Source organism: Cyrtonyx montezumae, unplaced genomic scaffold (assembly GCF_038088225.1).
Source record: "Cyrtonyx montezumae isolate F1298 unplaced genomic scaffold, pur_monq_1.0 scaffold_7, whole genome shotgun sequence".
Classification (NCBI taxonomy): Eukaryota; Metazoa; Chordata; class Aves; order Galliformes; family Odontophoridae; genus Cyrtonyx; species Cyrtonyx montezumae.
In genome coordinates, this window is record NW_027072078.1 from 12,627,494 (window position 1) to 12,649,726 (window position 22,233).

General features: G+C 39.6%; 1 protein-coding gene across 3 annotated transcripts; it reads right to left on the reverse strand.

The window, feature by feature from the left end:
• Window positions 1-561: 561 nt before the first annotated feature.
• Window positions 562-22,193, reverse strand: CIR1 (corepressor interacting with RBPJ, CIR1). Of its 3 annotated transcripts, XM_065750991.1 has the most exons (10): window positions 22,045-22,193; window positions 21,641-21,735; window positions 20,789-20,862; window positions 18,903-18,916; window positions 18,756-18,811; window positions 18,325-18,373; window positions 18,007-18,124; window positions 5,398-5,504; window positions 3,221-3,306; window positions 562-1,982 (listed from the first exon to the last, which is right to left on the reverse strand). In XM_065750991.1, exons 1-10 carry the CDS (start codon window positions 22,114-22,116, stop codon window positions 1,271-1,273), a joined length of 1,383 nt encoding a protein of 460 aa, XP_065607063.1. In that variant the 5' UTR covers window positions 22,117-22,193; the 3' UTR covers window positions 562-1,270. The 3 variants fall into 3 exon arrangements, with proteins under 3 accessions (XP_065607063.1, XP_065607064.1, XP_065607065.1); XM_065750992.1 differs by lacking the exon at window positions 18,903-18,916 and having other exon boundaries at window positions 20,775-20,862; XM_065750993.1 differs by lacking the exons at window positions 18,903-18,916; window positions 22,045-22,193 and having other exon boundaries at window positions 21,641-21,729.
• Between the last annotated feature and the right edge of the window lie 40 nt (window positions 22,194-22,233).

Sequence of the window (22,233 nt, forward strand, 5' to 3'; positions counted from 1 at the left end):
CCTTGAATTTCCCTCTCTCACACACGTTAGCATAGGGCTCGACTCCGCTTTAACTCCTGGTCACTCCATCAAGAACGCTCCGAGCAACCTCATGCAAAAAGCATTGAGAAGAAGGTGACATCGCTTAATGGCTCACCCTTTCAAACTCATTCACACGCGCTTAAAAGATAAGCCAGGTCACTTCCACCATACATTATACTCTGTGCGATACTGAAAAACGGCATGACAGGTTTAAGAAGTAGAAGTGGACTGCTAATAAAGCGTTGTTCGCCCTGCCAGCCGAGAGGGGAAGGAAGCTGCTCGTCAGCTCAGTGACATCTTCACCTGCCGCCCCAAAACAAGAAGGCAGCGTTCCCTTTACAAAACATTGCCTTCTGCATTCGTACTGACTCAGAACTCCGGAGAAGAAGGCAGTTCTCGCTGCTTTTAAATAATAAAGTATTTTATTATTGAAGTTCATCTTCGTAACAGCGTGTGAAGAACGACAGTCTGTTCCACAAAAACAAGAGGATGGATATTTACATTCACTTCCTACTACAAACAATGAAACACCCGGAGCAGTTGAGGCAGTAAATATTCTTTTCATGTCTTGAGAGCTTATCGAACAATAACTTGACATTGTACTGACACATACCAACAGGGGTTCACGACGTTTAGATAGCCCTGACCAAGCTGTACACTGCAGGAGGTAAAAAAAATGTTGGCTATACACTTATGTGAACTATGTCTCTCTGTTGTTTTAACTCATGAAATTGATCTCTTACGGGGAACTTTAGGAAAAATGGTGCAGCATAAAAAAAAAACAAAACAAAACAAAACAAAAAACCCTCTACAACATAATGTTTCGATATTGGAAGCTCTGGATAAAATCCCTGCTACCCCAAACGTTTGTTACCATTTAACATACCCCAGGATTCTTCCCGATTACTTTCTGCTTCCCCTCACAGTTGCATCCAAACAAAAATCACCACTGACAAAAGTCAAGAATATCAAGCACTGCTCTGAAATATTTTTAAACGCTGAACTCAGGCCTAAGAATTACTGCATGTACACGTGAAGTATTTGCCAACAATAAAATTTATGCAGTAAGAAAAATACCATAACATTTGTCCTAATTTACAGATTTATACCATTATAGAAATGATGCTGTTGGCTTTATTAAGGAAGCGCTAGTTACAAAGGTCGGAAAATGCACAGCAACATGTAACTGAGCCCTTGTTACAGGCATTCATCAAAAGGGAGACGTTTCTGTTTGCACCTGTCCCCCACACTATCTGTTTTTTCTCCTCTCTCGGCTTCTGCTTCTACTGCGTCTGCTCCTCTCTCTGTATTCCACTTTACTGCAGTTGTCACCATTGCTCCCTCTGTATTGTTTCTCCTTTCTGTGCCCATCTGTGCTGGGGCTTCTGGTTTCATTTTTCCTGTGACGCTCTGCACCAGGGCTTTGACTTGGGCTTTTTCTCGTTTGCCTTTGCCTGTGACTGCTGTGACTTGTGCAAGGGCTTCTCCCTCTCCTGCCATCCACGCTCTGGCTTCTGCTATCCCTCTCCTTTCTTTCAGTCTCTCTCTGGTATCTGCTTTTGGACTTTCTTTCCCCCTCACAGGAGCTCCGTTTGCTGTTCTCCGCGCAACTATCTTGCTTTAAAAGTCTATACTTCTCTCTATCTTTGTCCTTGTTACCGTGACTACTGGAGAGATCTTCATAAAGTTTCTCCTTCCTAGTCTTTGCCTTTCCTTCTGAATCGCTGCTGCTAGCCTCTGAAAACTTGTCTTTTTTTCTTTTCTTAGAATACATCTTCTTTTGTGCCGCTTTATCTCTGCTGTCAGTCTCACTGTCGCTGCTGCTTCCTGAAGTCTCACTGGAGGATGAGGAAGAGGAGCTCATCTTACGTTTCTTGTGTTTACTTTTGCCTTTTTTCTTATGCTGCTTTTTCTTCTTTCTGTCTTTCTTTTTCTTTTTCTTCTCCAGACGATCCAATTTCCTTTTATTTTCAAAATAAGAGAGTAGCGCAGACTTGTTAACATACTTCAAATTACAGTCATTGTCTTTTAAAGTTGACTACTTCACACGTCCTACACAGCAAATACACTATTTTCCATTAAAAGCACCTTTAATTTCAATTTAAACCCATTTTAAGCTTCTAACCTTGAGCTAAGCATAGTTAGAGTATGGTTTTTCAATTCCTTATTCTTAAAAAAAGAGAAGTACACTTTGGCCTTACCACCAGGAATACAGATAATTAATCAGTAGTGCTCTCTTACTGTCAGTCTGCTGGAGACAGTTTGGAAAATCGCTGCTGCTTTTATTTGTGCATTCTCAGAAGAGATTTTGAAAATGAGAAAAAGCAATTAGCATTCACTTCCTATCAAGGATGGAAATTGAGATTTTCAAGTCTCCATCTCAGAGTTGTCCAGGCAAATAATGCCGATACTTTCAATATTGCCTTTTGTCACAAGGGTTTGTTTTTTTTTTTTAACCTCGAATGCTGACTGCAGTTTTAACCAGTGGTATGTGTATGGGATCTCTCTGGCAGTAGCTCTTACACACGTTCATGTTACTTCAAGATAATTCTGCAAATCAACAGAGGAAAATACTGCGAATCACCTGACATACGAAATCAGTAGGACAGAAGCAAATAATGAAAACCTCATTAACTTGCTATCAGAAGTACAGCAATACGAGGAGCTCCCTCTGCTGGCTTAGCTGAAGCAGCGATGTATGAACCCTCGATCCTAAAACACACTGACACACCTCAACCGAGACAACGAGGTGCAAGGTCAGGCTCACTTCAGCTGCATGGAATAAAAAAACATCCTTGGCCAAGCTGTAAACCAGTAAACAAACGTATATAATATTCAATCCCAGAAGAAAATACTGACAGCAATGGAGTACAAAATAACGTTTTGAAACAGAAATTGGCAGCATCTTCAATGAGCCAATGATTATTTCAGAACATCAGTTAGGTGAGAAATAGGGCAGAATGCAAAGGCATCCCAATTAGATTAGGATGGAGAGATTAAAACACCAAAGCTAGGCAAACAAACATGCTGTGTAGTGCTATTTGTGGTCAAGGGCATATTAAACAAATTCACCTTCTTCTGCAGTGACAGTGCTAAGCTCTTCAATGACACAGAAGAGGTAGGGGGACTAAAAAGTGCAAGATGACTATGGAATCAGAGCTAGTGCTGACACATCCCTTCCACTACACACCACACTTACCTTAGAAGTTTCTGTTTCTGTTTGGTTGACAGCGATTTTAAAAATTCAACTTCTGGATCATCATCTCCTTCGCTTGCCACAAATTCCTAGAAAAATGCAGTTATGACATTAAGTCCTTGGATAAAGATAACCTCTCAGTTCAGACTGCTGCATTAAAAGCAATGCATCTGCGCACACCTTCTTTTTGCACAGGCACAAATATGCTTGCATTACCAAATCAACTGAAGACTCTTTGGGAAAAGCAACATACCTGCTGTAAGGAAAAAAGAAAACACCCACCCACATTCTGTCTCTGAGCTGAGTAGGTGCTGTAATGCGGGGTTATACAACAGAAGTTATTAGTAACATATGAAAAATCACTGCCAGGGAAAGAAACACTTCTGAAACAGTTAATAAAAATGAGCCAATTTTGGAGCCCACATGATTCCCTAGGATAAGTCACCTCATTTTTATCATGCTTGGATGAATAGGTACGATGCTAGTCCTGCTCGAACCTGGAGTAATTTAGGCAAATTACTTTTCAGTCTCAGTTTTGTCATTAGGAAAATGGCTATTAACATATCTACCTTACTGTTGTGCTATTAGTGTTTAAATGCTCATAAAGTGTTCTAGCAATGCAAAATACTGTAATCATACAATCTGCATACAGTCTCGCAATCAACAAAGCATAGCTACTTTATGAGCCTGAATTCTTCAAATTATGTGCATCTAGTACACTACAGTTCTCCACCACAATGTTTTTAATTTTACCTGCACTTAGGAGGCGAAAGAAGAAATAAAGATTAAAAAAATCTTCCAAAATAAATAATTAATAAAAAGAAGAAGAATAAAAAAGAAAAAGCAACCAAAAACCAAGAAGGAGCACACCTAATGAAGTCCTGGTATCACTGTGTTCCATTTGTCAGTTCCCAGATGCTACATTTTTCCTGGAGTACTCAGCTTTGTAAAATGCAATTACGAGGGCTGCTCCAAAAGTACTGCCTCCCATTTTATTATGTTGGCCCACAACGTCAGAGGCAGACGTGGGTGGTGTGGCAGTAAAGGTTGAAGCTTCCCACCACTATTCCGTTACACGTTGCTGCCACGTGACAGATGGCAGAAGAAGGGCAGTCTGACAGAATGGCATCTGACATGGAAGTGTGCATAAAGGTGTGTCACTGAATTCCTCCAAGCAGAAAAAACTGCATCTACTGACATTCATCAATGTTTGCTGGACGTTTATGGAGACCAAACAGCGGATGTGAGTGCAGTGAGGTGGTGGGTGGTGTGTTTCAGCAGTGTTGAACATGATGTGAAGACAAGTCATGTTCCAGATGGCCATGCACAGCTGTCACAGCACAAAATAAGAGTGTCTCACTCAGCTCATCAGTGCAAATCAGCTAATGGTGGTGATCATGTTGAAAAATAGTGTTCCGTAGCGAGAATTCACTCTATTAAACAGTGTTACAGCATTCTTTCTATCTGTTGTTGTTTCAATGGAAAAAAATAGGAAGCATTACGTTTGGAGCAGCCTACGTGCATCCAACTGTGGAGACAGAAAGAACTGTTGATTTGGTCCTGTGTTTCAAGAGCAGCTGAGGGCTGTTGTCCTGTCTCTAGTTTAAACATAGTGACGTGGCAATTAGACTATCCTCCCACAGGAACAAAGGTTATTGCACAGTGTCTCACTCAAGAAACCCATGTGAACTTTTCACTTTACATTTTTATCAATTTGCATCCATAAGAAATAAAACTTGTGCAGTCTAAGTAATAACAATTAAATGTTTTCTCCCTCATAACAATATTCAGTTAACCAAAAAAATCTTCAGCTATTGCACTCCTGGCACTACTTGGGCATACTTTCTCAAACATTCATGCAGAATGCATCACGAGTACGTGGCAAAACCTGTAACCACTCCATTATGAAAATGTTAATTTCTAGTCACCCAAAGGAGGTATTTAAATTATTACAAATAGATTAAAAAAAAAACCAAAAAAAAAAAAACCACGTAACTTATGATTCATCATTCTGACTAAAAAAGAGCTGGAAAACACAGTAAGTTTCTGGACATTTTCCACTGGCATAGCTATTCAGCTTTCCTATGGATATGCATATTGGAAAACATTAAGCAGCAATTCACAAGCAATCACATTTAGATTTATAGACATTTTCAGCTTACTGGTAAAAAGATCATTACCTGTGATGGATCATTTGCGGTCAAGTTTCTCCCCAGTACATTTTGTTTCAGTGCAAACCCACTGTTTCTCATCTCCGCTATTAGCTCCGAGGGGTGCATTGATGGCCCTGTTCACAAAAATCACAGTTTGAATGTATCATTTATATCTCTCTACCTTTTTTGGACTCCACAGTAGGAATTCAGTTGAAGCTTTGTTAAGTAAAATCACAGCTAAATCAACTCAATAATCTTCTGCTGAGCAAATAATCAGATATGATTTTCTAAAACAGCAGTCTGGAGATTCAGAATAGAAAATAATTGCATTTTTCTTTAAGTACAAGGGGATTCTCTTATGTAACTTTGTCATGTTGAAAACAATATATTTAGGTAAGTATATTTCTGCTATAGTACAAAAAGCACAGGAACCCGAAGGAAAAAGTATAGAACAAGACTTTTAAGTGCCTCTTCTCCCCTAACACAACGGGGAAATGCATTGCTACTATGCCACTAATAAAGTATTTATCATAATTTTTCACATATTTTTGAACTCAAACATAGAAAGCAACCACCATCACAAACTTGATATACTGACGGAAAATAAATACATGAACAAACTAGTTACGTCCTTACTTGCCCTAGGGCCCCTCAGATGTGCTGGGTATCTGTGCTGTTACTCCAAGTCCCCTAACAAGTTTCAGTTTCAAAAGCATGCAGTACTTCACATTAATGGAGGTGTTTAGGATTAGGCACATGAGCTTTGTTTGCATCGTGCTGGCTTTGCCGTAACTTACATCCCCCATATCTTGCTCTTTGGCTTTAACTGAATACTACTGATATCAATGTATCACATAAATCCTTGGATAGCCATTTTCTCTTCATCCTAAACACACTTGCTTTTGGTAGGTCCCTTTCTGTAAATCCCCATACCACTTCATTCACTAACCTCATTGCCAATGGCTGCGTAAGGCAAATGGAGAAGGCCATCTAATGTAAAATGTGAAGGCGTGTTACACTGAGTACAGAGTAATTACTAGTATTTCACCGAACTAAACGAAAATGATAAAGTCACTTTACCCTTACAGAACACGTCAATCCTGCTTTGTGGTTTTTAGAGCTTCTGGGCTGTGGAAAACTCTTTTTCATTTACTTTTAATTTGGAAAAGTACAGAAAGTGGAAATTTTTATTAAGGAAAACATAAAATAGCACTTTCTCAAAAAAACATCAGCTTGGACTGTGCTTGTGTTTTCTTGTATAACACACTGTTCACAGAAACAAACAGGCCTATATGTAAAGAAAGAATGAAGAAGACAAAACTTGGGAAATGGTTTCAGGATTCCTTGCATTTCTTCACCAGTTTCCTATTTCTCTGGGCGAAAGGATTTTCTGATGAGAGATTCCCTCTTAGTCTTTATTTCAGACCATGCAGTCTATTAAATAGGAGCTCATGTTTTTTCCCTACAAATGCATTTTTACCAATAACTCATTTTCTCTTTTCTAGAAACAAACCTTTCAGGCATTCTTTGTTCACAGCAATGCTGGGTAGATGTAAGCAGGGTCATTTCTTCTTCTACGTAAAAAGTTGATCACAAATGCACATCATCACTGGTTTTCATGCAACTGACTGCAGTTGTAAAGCATAGATGAACACAAGTGAAGAGGGAGTATGTTAAGAGTCCCTGCTCACACCAGGATCAGCACAGCCACACGCATACTACATATGCTAAAGAGGAAAGCGAACATGGCTAAAACAAGTCTATAGAAGCCCTGCTTCCATGTGTATTAATGACATCAAGGAGACACATTCATAGCTCCATCTGCAATGCTTCAGTCACAACATGGTACTCCTGTAACAAGGACTGCTGACAGATCACTGTTAGTCCTGTCTGGTAGACAAGTTACATCAAACATACTACAGGACCTTGAGACTAAAGCTGTTTATTAATTTAATTGTTTCAATTTGTTCTCCCTTTAAAACTGTATGTTAAGAACAAATGGTAAGCTTGTTGGGCCAAGAGGCTTCCAGTTTGCTAAGATCTTGGCTACTGATGCTACATAAGTATTCCATGGATGGCATCCATCAATTTTCAGTCATTCCTACATCAGAACAGAAACATACTTTGTGTACTGTGCAAATGGATGTCCACTGTACTCGCTTTATCAGTACTCCATATCATGACACCATGGAGCAGGCTATTGGGTACAGAGGCACAGTGTGCTGCACTGCGCAGCAGTGCTACCTTGTTATCTCTCCTGGGTGGTTTTCCTTCCCTTCTCCCCAAAAGGGACCCCCTCTCCATATCGTGATTGAAACCAGGACATCCTGACATATGCATTCCTTAGGGACTTGTGAGGTTGTCCATGAAGAAGCTAGCTCAGTGATCTCATGCAGGTGAAAATGACTGGAGAGGACATTATGTCATGTGTTAATAGCAAGCTAGATGTAGGAATTCTGTAAAAATAGCTGATAGTTAGGACTTCTAACAGAAGTCTCTCAGCATACCTCCATCAGCTAACTAAAAATAAACTCAAAGTTATAATGTTTCATCATCTGTTTCTTATTCTTTCTGAAACAAGTCAAAAAGAGTACCTTGCTATTTTTAAATAGCAATTTTTAAATCTGTCAGGCTTATTTTCTAGAATTCACATTTTGATAGGAAAAAAAACCAACAAAAAAAAAAGTTGAAACATTTCCTGATGACACTTGTTCAAAACTAAAACATTTATCTTTTGTAAAATCCATAGTCTCAGAAAAGCTTTTTATCACATACTGGAATTAATTGCGTGCTGATATCATACTTATTTCGGTACATTAGGACAAGTTGTTGTCTGCATCTACAGGAACTTAAAATGATATTAAGGGCCTGCACAAAAGAGGTTCCATAGGTAAAGACACACCAGAGGATTTTTACCTTTTTCACGGCCTTAAGAAATACTGTTTTCAAGCAAATAGGCTACTATTTCTTCCTGCTTCTTGCTTCTCAGAGTTCTTAATACCTTCACTCTCTATTATCTGCTGTTTAAGGTAGTTTTTAAGGAAAAAATAAATAAATAGATGGCTCAGTTAACTCATGGTTGGGACATTAAATCTGAGTACCCAAACCGTTCAGTGAAGTGTGAAAAGAAGGATTCTAGTGTTCATGAGTACAACCTGAGTGCAACCTTAGCTTGACAGCTGTTGATGCATCTCCATAATATTCATGCAATTAAATAGAAGAGCTGTAAGCAGAATTCTTCTGAAGCCCATGTGAGCGACAGTTATGTTGGATTTCACAAGGATATCATATGAAGATTTCTACAACATATTGTCAATTTGTTTCTATAACAAAGAGCACTCCAATTTCCTATTGCACTTTACTGAAATCAATTTAACAGAATCAATTCTGCTTCTATTAAACAACCAGGGGGCAATATAATTCTGGATTTCAATTACTGACTGCCTAGCTTACAGCAGGCTCTCCTATCCCACGTTATTACCACCACTCTCAGCTCAGAAACAAGAGAAACCTATGGCCGAAACTGTCATTTTCAATTCAGTCTGTACTTTTCACAAAGCCACAAATGCAAAGAGCGTGTGTAATGCTTTGTTGTTGCCAGAATGTTTCCTCTAATGAGCATGGGCAAAGGACTCCTCTTTGGGAGAACAATGCTAGCTGTAATGTGCCACCCAGCAGACCTCCATTAAAATGTCTAAAGCACATTTTTCAAATTATCCAATACTAATGAACTGGATGCTAAAACCTCTTTTCATAACAGCTGTGATTAAATATTGCTTTTTCTTCAACAGCTTCCGTGGCAGTAAGGACAGACCATAACACTGTGATTGCCAGTATCACCAAGATAGCACTTTCACATCTATCTGCTTGTGCTGCATACTCTTGACAGCGTCAGCTCAACTTACTGATAAAAGCTTTCACTGCTGTCACCAGTAAACAAACCCATTTATTCTTTGCAATCAACGAAGTTCTTACTTGTATTATGGAATACACATGAAAAGCAAAGAGGTGAGAGACAGTGTGTCAAAACCATGACACAGTGATACTGTAACCAGTATTCCTAACCTGTGGCAGGGGAAACCATCCTAGCCAGTAAACAGTACATTTTGTTACAAACCGAAACAGGCTATTTCAAGCAGAAAAAAAGAACGAAGGCAGTATACTCTTCATGGTGCCATTTTAATTGCAACGTTTTAACCTTCATTTCAATCCATGCCCATTTTTTGTGCCATCAAAACAGAATATTCAGAATGTGTTAGAGCTTTTTCACCACACCATCAGCCATCTCCTTATTTGCTAATGGAGACGAAGTGTATATCAACACAAACAAAAAGCATGCTGGCCTATCTGCTACCCCATTCATCAGTACACTTCACATTCAGTATTCTCCTATCTATGCTTAAAAAGTCACAAATCAATGACAAGACCCTCATAAGGCTTACCTATTATTACAAAGTTAATTTTCACTAACAAAGTAGGCCTCAGGATGTCATCACCTTTCTTTCTCACACGCATCTTAGACAGCACGATCCCATAATTCTTCCAAATAGAAATTTGATTTGTTATATGACAGCAATATTAAAGCCATGCTCTGCTGCTGAATACATCAATCACATTGGTGACTCCCACTCATATTTTAAAACCTCATTAGTGATCTTTAAGCAAAACAAATAGAAATTTATTGAATTGTCCATGAAGACAAACAGCGTATCATAAGCTCACAAGCAATAGAACTGAGGACAACATAGCTGCATGCAACAGTTTCCAAACAGGAATATAAGGGAAATGAACAGCTCCTGGTACTGTTGTGTCTGCAGGTAGAGTAGTGTAGACCTGCGCACCCCAGGAAGTTTGTAATCAGCTCTTTCTTTGCCTCAGCAGATGATCACAAGAAGGGCAAATATAGGCTGAAATCATAATGTTACTTTTTCTGCGTGATGGCAGGGCTTACCATTTAGATTCAAGGCTTTTTGGGTTTTGCTTTAAAAGACAACCTAACTTCAAAATTACAGGAGACGGGTTTGTCAATAATATATACTTCTTGTGCTCTCCACACAGTTTTGTGGGTTCTTTTTCAGATGGCTTAAAAGGGAATGGAACAAAAATGGAAAAGAATTACAGACTGAGCCTAATCACACCATATCCTCTGTGAAGTTTCACCACGGTTATGACAGCGATAACAGTAGACACATCTCATTTATCTAAAGGACAAAGAGCTATTATCCTAATTATGTGATCGTGACCCTGGTCGTGAAGAACCCAGCAAGTTTATGCTGCCTCCACTAATTCAGAACTGATCATTTTTTACTGATAATTTTTCCAGCTCTTTCTGGGATGACTACATTCAGACCGTATTTACACTTCAAAGCAACTGCTGCAGTTGGTATTGAGAGAAACCAATGAATACAAAACCTCTGGCTTTTAATTAGCTTTTCTTCAGAGCGTCTGCAGTTTAACTGAATGTAACACATTGTCGTGCTTTTGTCACAGGCTATTTCAGAGAATCCTGAATTTTTAAGAAGTAAAAAAAAAAAAAACATTTAAATCATCAAACTGCTACAGGAATCCATATTTATTACTCAAATGCCATTCAAACCAAATACAGAGGCTTCTGAAGCATAACTGGAGGATTATTCTGAAATGCGACAGTTCTTGAACTACGTGAAGATTTTGTTAGGGCTCCTACTGTTCGCAATCAAAGGTCTCAGCTGCAGACCATAAAGGAAAGTTTCATATGTGCTGCATTTCTGCAGATGACCATTTATACAAATGGTCACAGTTAGCATATTCAAATACCTTTCCTTTGTTAATACAGATTCAAGAGAACACTTACATCCATTCCTGCATTCCCAATATAATGCACTTCTTTATCTGTGGGAAAACAAAATGGTACCACATCTGCCACTGGAAAACACCAAGGGGGATTCTACTCGTAAAATAATATAGACATAGATCTCATTTTTCTTGTTTCGGTATGGCTGATGACTTCTATGATCACTAAAGCAAGGGATTTCACACCCCAAAGAAGATAGAGATCAGCGAGTGACAGACAACCACAGTCAGTCTGGGGGCACCTGGTAATGGAAAGTGACAGCACAAACTTTAGGAGGTGATGGCGAGCCTTTACAAGGCTGCCTTTGCAATGACACACCAGGAGTTTTTTCATCTTGGTAGAATGTCAGACACACATACATCACTCAGTCACACTTTGAGTTTTATTTGCCTCAATTTTCCATAAATCATGTAAATCATTTTGCAGAATCATTTCTTCATTGGTCAGAATATGTATGGAGCCAGTTGACTGTAACATGCTGAAAGTAGTGCACAGCAAAGAAAGATGTCCAGTACCCTCCAGCTTAGGTTTAATGGGCCAAGGGCAAAAGGTTGGATTGATTTATTTTCTATTTTAGCAGTTCACTTCTAGAGTATCCACAAGATTACCTCATCATGTGAACACTGGCCCCTAAGTGTGGTTGAAAAAAAAGCCCAACAACAAACCAATAGATTGCTTGCAGAAGAATAAAAACCAAAAAAAAAACAGAAATGGAGTATTTAGTTCACTGTGGCACTTACAGGCAATGTCAAAATTACTTCAAAAGTTCTCACACGTAAAACCCATGAGTCTCTGCTCTAATAATGCCAAACAACGAGCACAGGAAAGCACCAAAACCAACAGCTGCTGGTGGTTAAATAAAACAATTAAAATAAAGGATTACACAGCAAACTTTTAGAAGCTACTGACATGCTTTTCTTCTCTCAATACTGCGTATTCTGTATGTGTATATACACATATATATGCACAGTTGCATGTAAAATCAGAGCTGCAAGAGACCCTTTCATCTTGTCTGAACTTTGAAAGTTACGATTTTATCAGTTAAAAAAAATGGTAAAGCAGTTTAGCCCAAAGCAGCATTTTGATTGCCTAATTTAACTTTGTAAAGGAGAAGTAAATCTTATAAGTTGGTCTCTGTACGCGTCACAGCTGGAGCATTCTAACACTACTTCGCAGTTCCCAGTGATCAAAGTAAGTTACTTTATATCTAAAACTAAGAATTTCATAATGGAAATAATGCAACATCAGGGGGTGCAGTTATCATGAAATAATTACACTCCTGGGAGATTACAGACAAGGCTGTACCCCAGGGGTGTGATTATCCCATGCTAACCACATCCACTGAAATTGCCTTATTGCAGAAATAATCTCTATTCGCCGGTGAGATATTATTCAAAAGGCACTTTTTTAATGGTAAGATTATTATTTTTTTTTCTAGTATGAATTACTGGCTAGATTAGTAAAATAGTCCCAGAAGCAAAATAACCAAGCCTAAGCTAAGGGACTGATTGTAATTATTTTGCTGTTTGCTGGTGCACTGCGGAGTATTTTCGATCTTGAAAGATAGAGATCCTCTTTGAAACAGAATGGGGCTCCATGCCAAACATGCTGTAGCCTGACATTAGTTCCACCTGAGCAAAGCAGTCAGCTACTGGTCTCTGCCTGAGATACTCAACACTGAAACTGCTCAGCCATTGCTGTTTTGGAGTCCAAGCAGAAAGGAAGAGGACAATGCAGCCATCACATGAGATGGATGCGAAGACCAGTGCCTTTCTGAGAAGTGCCTCAGAGAACTCCAGTTTGCAGTATTTAGGGGAAACAAGCAGTATCTGTTGGCAATTATTTATGATGCTCGAAAAATGGTACCTCTTTCCTCAAAGGGAAACAGAGCAGAACTTCAGATCACACAGCTAGACCTGGCCAAGTTTTGTTTTCATCCTCTTTAACTTAAAACACCCCCTCTGAGGTTGGAAATCCTGAGTCCAAATAAGATATTTTAACTCTGCTCCCTTCCTGAAGGAGAAAATTAAGAACAGGACACCTACTGCACCTGCATTAAGCACTATTCAGTATTTCCTCTGTGTGTTGAGACACACCAATTACTGTGTATCAAAGAAAAAATACTGGCAATTAAGAGTGAAACGTACATTTCTCATACCTGTAGCAGAAGGTCTTCCTAAGAACAGAACAGACTACTCCAGAAAACTTCAGGCAACAAAACATTAAGAAATACAGGAATGTTGGAATGCAGTAACTGTGCTTCATGGCAGATCGCCATCCAAAGCACTAGTTCACAGTTTTGCATGTGATTTCTTTTCCTTTAACGTGACCCTACACATTTCTGCATTACTTTAATTTAAAATCCTATGGAAACTTACTGATCTGAGCATTTAAAGATGCACATTACTCCTCTGTGCTTTTATGAAATGGAAGATGCCATTCAAAGAAGACTGCTTGGATGCCTACCTGTGCAACGTGGTATAAGGAGCCTGCTTTGCGGGGGGTTGGACTAGATGACCTCGAGAGGTCCCTTCCGACCCCTTCAATTTTAAGGCATTTTAAGTTTCTGAAGGAAGAAAAGGAAATATAGGGACAGGCTGCTTCTGCTTCATGTTGGCTTTCAGGTCCAGCCACAGGACCAGTTGCAGAGGCTGGGATAAACCAAGAAACATTTTCTTCCTTTAGAGGGAACAGAATAGCGTTGAAAAGCGTTTGCTAGGCAGAGGCCAGGCCTCAGCACAGTGCAGTGAGGTGTAACTCTTACCCATTGCCAGGAACAGGGCACAACTTTCTGAAACATTCTGTTAGCTTTTCAGGATTCTGCATTTGATAACGAGTGAATTCCAAACCATTCAGAGATGATTATCATGATAGATGTCTGCCCATCTGCTCCCACACACCTTGCCACCCACAGCCATCCTGCCCCAGGGCACATCTCTGGCTGGTGTTTTGCAGTTGTTTAACCATAGATAAAACCAGACACACATACAGAATACACAGCAATAGGACTGTGCCAGTTTGAACATCCTAGCTGTATTCAAAGCTCTCAAACCGTGTTCTCACTTGCCTGTAGTAAAGAGCTTATTAATTGTTTTCACAGTAAGGTGCCCAAATTGCTAGAACGATGGCAGTACAAATAGCACATTAAGTTCTTGGTTGGTGTAATATGAGTGTGTGCTACCTACAAACTGGCAAAACCAGTCGTAACTTTAGGCCAACTCCCAGCAATGACAAACAAGACAGGAACTAAGAGAAGCAAACCTGAAAGCAAATAAAACCACATTGGGTGTGAAAGAATCAACACTGTAACCAGCAACTACTATGCTACTATAAAGCCTGCAACAGTTTTAACATGTTCTTGTCAGGCCCATCATCTCAACCCTTCTCAAGCATGCTGCTGGACACCAAAAAGGACTGCTGTGGTCTAACCTGGCAGGCAGCTCAGGACCATGCAGCCATTCACTCACTACTCTCAGTGGAAAGGGGAAGAGAATCAGGAAAGAAAAAAAAAAAAGCCTCGTGGGTTGAGATGAAAACAATTTACTAAGACAGAAAACGATGAGCAACAAAACTGCTCACCATCTCTCAACCAAAGCCCAACCAGTCCCTGAGCAATGGCAGTCCCCAGCCAGCTCACCTGGTTTTATGGTTCTGCACAATGCCACGTGATATGGAACAGCCCTTTGGCCAGGTTGGATCACCTGTGCCTGTTCTATCCACTCCCAGCTCCCCGTGCCCCCCAGCCCTTCACAGTTAGGGCAGTATGAGAAGCTGAAAAGCTGAAATGTCCTTTGCTCTGCATAGCACTGCTCAGCAACAACTAAAACATCAGTATGCAATCAATGCTTTTTCTCCTACACAGTGCACAGCACCTTAGCAGACTTTACAGCAAAAACGAACTCACTCTGTTCCAGCTGAAACCGGACAATAGGCTAAATTGGATCCTTGTAAGAAAATTAGTTTCATAAGCTATTTGCAGCCCTGGAATACTATTATACTTTTTTTTAAAATTATTATTACATCTCTATTTCTTATATCATTGTACTCTTCATTTATGAGACAATACTTGCATTTCAAATTTCATAATACACAGTGGGAACAAGCTTTCAGAGATGGAGAGCCTACAGAAGGAATTAGTTCCTAACCTTTCAAAGTATTACTTACTTTAAGCAATATTTTCTGCCTTCTAGGCTAAACAAAGTAAGAAAGGCATAGCAGCACATATTTTCAATATACTACAAAATAATCAGAAAAACAGCAACAACAGCCAGGAATTTAGGCTAAAGACATAAAAGCAGCTTAGGAGTAGTAATGGATATAATTAATGGATATAACGGATATAAAGAGAAGCAGGGAGCAGCAGAACTCAGTGAAATGCATTTTATAAAGGAAGACAAGAACATTCACAGAGGAGCAGACTGGTTCAGCATTAAGGCACTGGACAGATGTAATGAAAGGAAACAGCAACGAAGAGAAACGGTTAAAGCAAGATTATACTGTGCATGTGGGGGTGTATTGATCAGAACATGACAGATTTTTGGCTTTTTAGTACTGGAGTACCCTGTCAGGAAACGTAAAAACGCAGTGCTAACAAACTGGCTGCACCCTTAGTTAAGGCTGCACTTACAGAGCTGAATGCAGATCTGTACATGATAACACCTGGACAGGCTCTCAGCACCACACAGACAAGGATTTAATCCCCCATCCCAGACAACACAGGACTGACTTCAGGGTTTAGTTTAAAAAAATTGTATTTGAGATGTAAGCTTCACCTAACACGTGCATAAATTGTGAGTCTTAAGAGAATTACTGAATTCAATAATTTGTGTTCTCGCTTAACTGCATACTTCCTTTACAGTCACTGAAACTCCAGAAGTTCTCAAAGGAGCATAACTTAGCTTGTTATTAAATTACATGAAGATTTAGAAAAGTTGATGAAAGGATTGCACGCCTGAGGTTAGAAAAAGCAGACAACCTTTTTACTGCTGATCTAATTAACGATATTACCAGTTCCTATAAACCTCTTATCTGTTATTAAATAAAGAACTAACAATTGTTTTAAATTTTACCACCAGTGTTTTTACATATAGTTTTCTTGAAAGAAAGAATGAGAAGGCAGTAGTATCATTCCAGCTGACTATTCAAACCCAAGATCACAGTGTCTTACAAATTACATATACAAACCCCTATCTGTCAGCCACCTCTTCCTGCTGAAATCCTTCCTCTAAGCCTGCTAAAGACCATGCACAGCATAGCACACTGCCTTCTAACTTGAAAATGTGAGGTCATTTGCACAGTCTGAGTACATATGAACAGTTTTACGGCTTTTTCCTAAACACAAAATTCATCCTGTGCATTAAATCCCTCCCTTAGGCTTAGCATGACTGTTTTGAAAGCTGCCTGGAGAGCATCTCTCTCTGTAGGAAACATGCAGCAATCCAACTTTCCTGCATCTAGATAATTAGTTCAGTTGGGTTTGAAGCAAGCAGTTAGCCTTACGTTGACATCGCAAAGTGTCTGCGTTAGAAATAGTGAGCCCATTTTCAAGCTGGTGCAAGCTGCACCAAATATTTTCAATTTTCCCAGCCAAGCACTCCTAAAAATTACTCACATCATTTAACTGGAAGATAAAAAAAAGTTCTGCAGCATAAAAGCACATCTGACGTTTAACAGCTGCACTATGTAATTCTACCCCCACCAAATGCTCCAAGCACAATTTTGTCTAAGGAAGGAATGAGGTAAGAAAATGATTTAATGTTATAGCCTATTGAATACAAAAGCTGAGAATGTCAACTGTGGGATCGCTAACACAATGGTATAATCATCAGACAATGCCTAAAAGCAGAAGAGCGTAAGAGGCACTGTTTCCTTCAACTTATGTCTTCTATGCCTCATCCCAGAGAAATGAAATATCTGCGTGGTGTAATTCCAAAAGGCAAGACTCTTGGTAGGCCCAACATGAAATAAAACTAAGAGCTACTACCTGAAATAGACATCCTGAGCAGAAACAGAATAGATGTTAACAAGCGTGCAATCATAGTGATATCCCTGCAAAACTGAATGATCGTGATCCTGAAGTGCAGCAGCAAATCTGAAGGCTCACCCACGTCACCAGGTGTTTCTTAACAGACCAAGATTTTGACAACATTAAAAGCATTACAAACTTGAGTCAACTTACAACATGGTAGGCAAACAACATTTAATTTGAATGCTTACATCCACTTCTTTAAATCACAACTAATGCAAAAAACTTATTTAAAAAAAAAAAAAAAGTCCACAAAGCAATCCGAAGCCAGCTGAAAGGAAACCAGGCCTTGGCAAGCTCTGTTCCAGGTACTTGTCCACTTATGGAAGTAATATATCATATATATATAATATATATTAAATAAATCTCTCAATTTTTCCAAATTATTAACAAAAATATAATGATGCACTACAGCTGTCTGAGCAGTCTGTCTTGAGCTAGGACAGCCTTTGACAATACATTACACAATTGTTTCTTTGGTAACAGGTATTCTCATTCTGATGTAAAGAATGTCACTGCAGCTTCTGACTTTGTGTCACAGGAAGAGTAAACAGCAACAGTCTTTAGAGATTCTTTTAAAAATGAGTTACTAACCAGAAAATTAGATCCCAAGCATTCAAAAAGATCTTAAATGTTGGACAGAATGTATGAAATAAGAAACCTCTTCCCCATTTCATCAACCTTTCAAAAGAAGATAAACCTTAAAACTTGTAAAATCAAACCTGGTAAGTTTTCCCCACACTTTTATCCGACCCTGAGAAAGGCATTTGCTGCCTACCTGAACCATCACTGGACACTGAACTTGCATTGATTCCAGAAAGGCCAAACAGAGGGCACTCTCGATCAGTGTTTACATGGCCCCACTTGTGGCACTTAATGCATCTCACGTTCCGCACCTAAAGGTAAAGAAGAACCCAAACAACATTGGCATAAGTTAGTGAACAATACAACTTAACATTTGCAGAAATGTTTGTGTTATTAGGCAGAAGAAATGCTTTTAAACTCACTGAGAAACATGGTAAAATTAAGAGAGCCCATGTGATCGTTCTGCAGTTAGGTAACATTTACTCCACAGAGTAAAATGTATGAAACTTGCCTGGATGCCAAAGGGCTGGTCTCTGATATTCATGTCATCCTTAGCATACCTGTTACACAAACACAAAAAGCAGACACATCCTAAATTCACTTTTTTATTTTCATTTTTTAAATCATCCCTTACCAAACTACCTTGAGACCTCCTACTGCTAAACAGACCCATTTCAGAGGTGTTACTTCTGGTAAGCACTTATTTTAATACTAAACATTAGATTTGATACATTTGGCAATATGGATGTAAAATTCGAACCAAAATAAGCTCATCAAGGAAACGGTTCCAGGTTTATATCTTTTACTAATTAACTGCATAGACATGAAAGATTACACAAGTGACCCACTAAAAAAATGAAACTGAAGAGAAAGAAGAAAAGGAAATGGCTATGGTAAATAAGAAAAACATAAATTTCCTTTGGATAAAGACCAACATCTTACTTTTCTCGAGGGGCGACTTTTTGCCATTCAAATTTGTATTCGGTCTCTCCTTCTTGCTACAAAACACAAAGCATGGCAAGTTTGAGCTTTTTCAGGGCACTTCCAGTAAGCAAGTGGAAAACACAACAAAATGACGTAATGAAATACCTCTTTAGCTTCCTCTTCGAATTTTCAGAAATCATGAAAAGAAAAGAGACAACACATTAAATATATATATGTAAAATGCATCTGCTACCTAATCTGGAAGCAAAACATGTTGAAGTATATACTAATACAACAGTAGCTTAATTAAAACAGAGAACACAAATGACCAGCCTCTAGTATATGCAGTTGCAAATCCTTTAAAATCTAATCGTATTAAAATTACATTGCTGTGATACACAAGCACAAAAACTTGCAAACACTTGCCAGGGAAACTCTGTGTGATAGCTTGGGGTCGGACAGGAATGCTGAAAAGTTCTCAATGCTTTTCAGAGACAAGAGTTTATTTCCTAGTCAGCGTGTCTGTCATGGCAGTTATAGAGGGACTCGCCCTGTCAGATGGTTATCATCAACTGCATTAATATGCCCATTCAGAATTCAATGGAAGAAGTCTAGTAGAGAAATCTAACTCAACACTTTTCAAAATAAGTGCTTCCTAGACTACAGTACAAATGCGTTTCTTCACTAACTCTTTCATAAAATGTAAACTGCCATTTACGAAAGGTTTTCCTCTCACAAGGCTCAATGTAACTCCTAGCAGGCACAGGTTTACTGCAAGGCAAGTTCTGTTTATATTAAACTTAATTCTTTGGTTAGCAGAATCTCAAAAATACCCTAAAAATTACTTACTAAACATTACTGTGTCATTCACTGTGTCAGTCCTGTGGGCCCATGCTTATCATTTCAGTTTCGTGTTTCAAAAAGACCACGTTTAAGGGAAAAATGGTAAAATACTTCAATTCTATAATTTGCATGTGTAATAATTGGAAAAAAATTAAAAAATACAATTTCAGTTTGGTGGAGGTGGTATTTCTGGGCTTGTGAGAAGCGAACAGAGTCCGAGCCACTTTTGAAGGCCAATCAGCCTTCAGGGCTTCACTGAGTCCTCCTGCCTCAGCAGGTCAGCACAGCAGCTACAGGATAACTGGTTTTTCACCTGTTTCCCAAACTAGTAAGCATACTTAACGGTAAAATCTGAACAAAAGATATCCTAAGAAAAGTCATTGGTTTAAAATTACATTTGCTCTGAGCTTAAGGGATTACTTCAAGAGTTTTTGAAGTTTAATAACTGCAAAATCTGCTCTACAATGACCTAATGCAAGCACTGCCAAGGGTTTTAGTTCAAACAGGAAAATTGCATTTTAAGGGGGAAATTCTTCCAAATCATGTTTTCTTACTCCTGCACTTAACACCTATCAGCCACTAAAACTTAACAATGTCAACGTGTCCACCAGGCTTTCAGCAGTTCCTGCTGTAAATACACTGTACTAAATACAACTGTACTAAATACAGTCACAGCCCGACCCACCAGAGTTAGGTCCTCCAGCATTTATTATTCATAACATACCAGGTAATTAACTTCTTGCTTTGGTATCTCCCATGCCTGACATGGATCAAGATAAATGTTGGGCAAGTTTTGAAGTTTTAAGCAAAAGCTACCTTGTTATTTCTAAAAAGGAGAGCTGGCCAAAACAGTCTGTGCTGCTGGAGTCACTGTGCTGGTAAGGTCTAGTCTTCCTCATCCAGTGCTTTAAAATGCCTTAAAGAAACACCTTAAAGACAGAACTTCTGATATTGCCATATCTTCCCTTCATACCAAACTGTTGCTTAGAAAGTATTCCTCAGTTTGAGTGAAATTTAAGCACTGTGAGATCAAAATCATTAAATATGATGCAGACCTGCATATTTCCAGTGGAAAAACAAAAAAGAATACCTTCTAGCTTCCCCCCCCCCAAGGCCATGCTGTTTTAATAGATAAATGACCATTTTTATTCGTTCAGAGCCACATTAGCTCTGCAGTGCTGCCTGCCCACAAACATGACCCCCACTACCTTTCTTTGCTCCAGGTGGGGCCTCATACATGAAGTTAAGGCCATTCTTCACACGCTCATCTCCCATAAGCAACCTAAATGAAAAGGATGGAGTTTGGAGCGTTACACACAAAGCATTCATCTTGCTATTAGTTATTAAAAAAAAAAAAAAAAAAAAGAAGCAGCAGCAAAAGAAACACAGCAGAAAATCATTATAATAACTGAAAAATTTCCATCTGTTAATCAGCATACCAAAAGTTGAACATTAAAAAAAACCAAGGGACTGGTCAATGCTTTTGCATGCTCCATTCCGTATCAAAGATCTGCAGTTCTGCATTCGCAGAATCACAGAAGACAGATTCCTGTGAGATCAGGATGTTGCTGCACCAGGTCACCTGCTCTTCTGTTCTCTGTAGCATTGACCAAGGAGTAATTTGATTGATGTTTATAAACATCTAAAGGAAGGTGGGATGCAAACAGATGAGGACAGGCACTTCTCAGTGATGTGCAGTTACAGGACAAGGAGCAATGGCCTAAAACTTGTAAATAGGAAGTTCCATACGAACACGCAGAACAACTTTTTTACAGTCAGGGTGATTGAGCACTGAAACAGGCTGCCCAGAGAGCTTGTGGAGTTTCCTTCTATGGAGATATTCAAGACCTGCCTGGATGTCCACCTGTGCAACCTATAGTAGAGAACCTGCTTTAGGAATGACCTCTTGACGTCCCTTCTGGCCCCTGCAATTCTGTGATCTGAAAGCAGATCTTGTCAGTTCTGCTTAAGCAGACACTAGTTTTCAAGTTATTGTCCTCATCTCGCCACGGTCAGAGGGAGACAGCACTTCAAGCAGCTCCCAAAGAGCTGGCTCTCACCTGTTATCGTAAGACTCCTGTTCTTTAAGATACTGTTGCATTAATTCTTCTTGTTTCTTCTTATCATAGGATATTTTCTGTTCTGCCATCCATACCTAGTTAAAACAAAGAGGTTTCTGCTTCAAGCGAACAAGAAGATACTGTAAAACACACCTACGTATAACCACTTTGCCTGTTGAGCCCACCGAAAATCAGCTCTCACCAAAACACAATTTTGATAAGTTAAAACTTCCACACCACTTAAGAACAAAGGTGGGGAAGGTGCGTAACACAGAGGGAGAATTCAGCTCAGACAACGCGCAGGGGCCACTGCGGTCAGGAATACAGGGCGGCCACGGCTGCGGATGGAGCCGGGGAATGGAGACGGCCGTTCGCGCCCGGCTCGCACCGCTGCGGCCGCTCACCTTTTTGATGTTGGACTTGGAGGCGGGGTGGAAGTCCTTCTTGCACATGAAGTTGGCGAACGACTTCCCCATGGCGGCGGCGGAGAGAGGCAAACCGCCGTCCAACCGCTCGGGCCCGGCCGCTCTCCGCGGGCCTTCCGGGCCGGCGGGCGGGCCTTCCTGCGGGGCGCGGTGCCGCTCCGCCCCGCC

What these genes read in the sequence shown, in the direction of transcription:
- CIR1 (XM_065750991.1), bottom strand. Translation starts at nt 22,116, where the DNA reads ATGGGGAAGTCGTTCGCCAACTTCATGTGCAAGAAGGACTTCCACCCC. An exon ending in AGTGTCCAGTGATGGTTCAG is followed by an intron (nt 5,505 to 18,006) that starts GTAGGCAGCAAA and finishes TTTTGTGAACAG; the next exon opens with GGCCATCAATGCACCCCTCG. An exon ending in CCGCAAATGATCCATCACAG is followed by an intron (nt 3,307 to 5,397) that starts GTAATGATCTTT and finishes GCATTTTTCTAG; the next exon opens with GAATTTGTGGCAAGCGAAGG.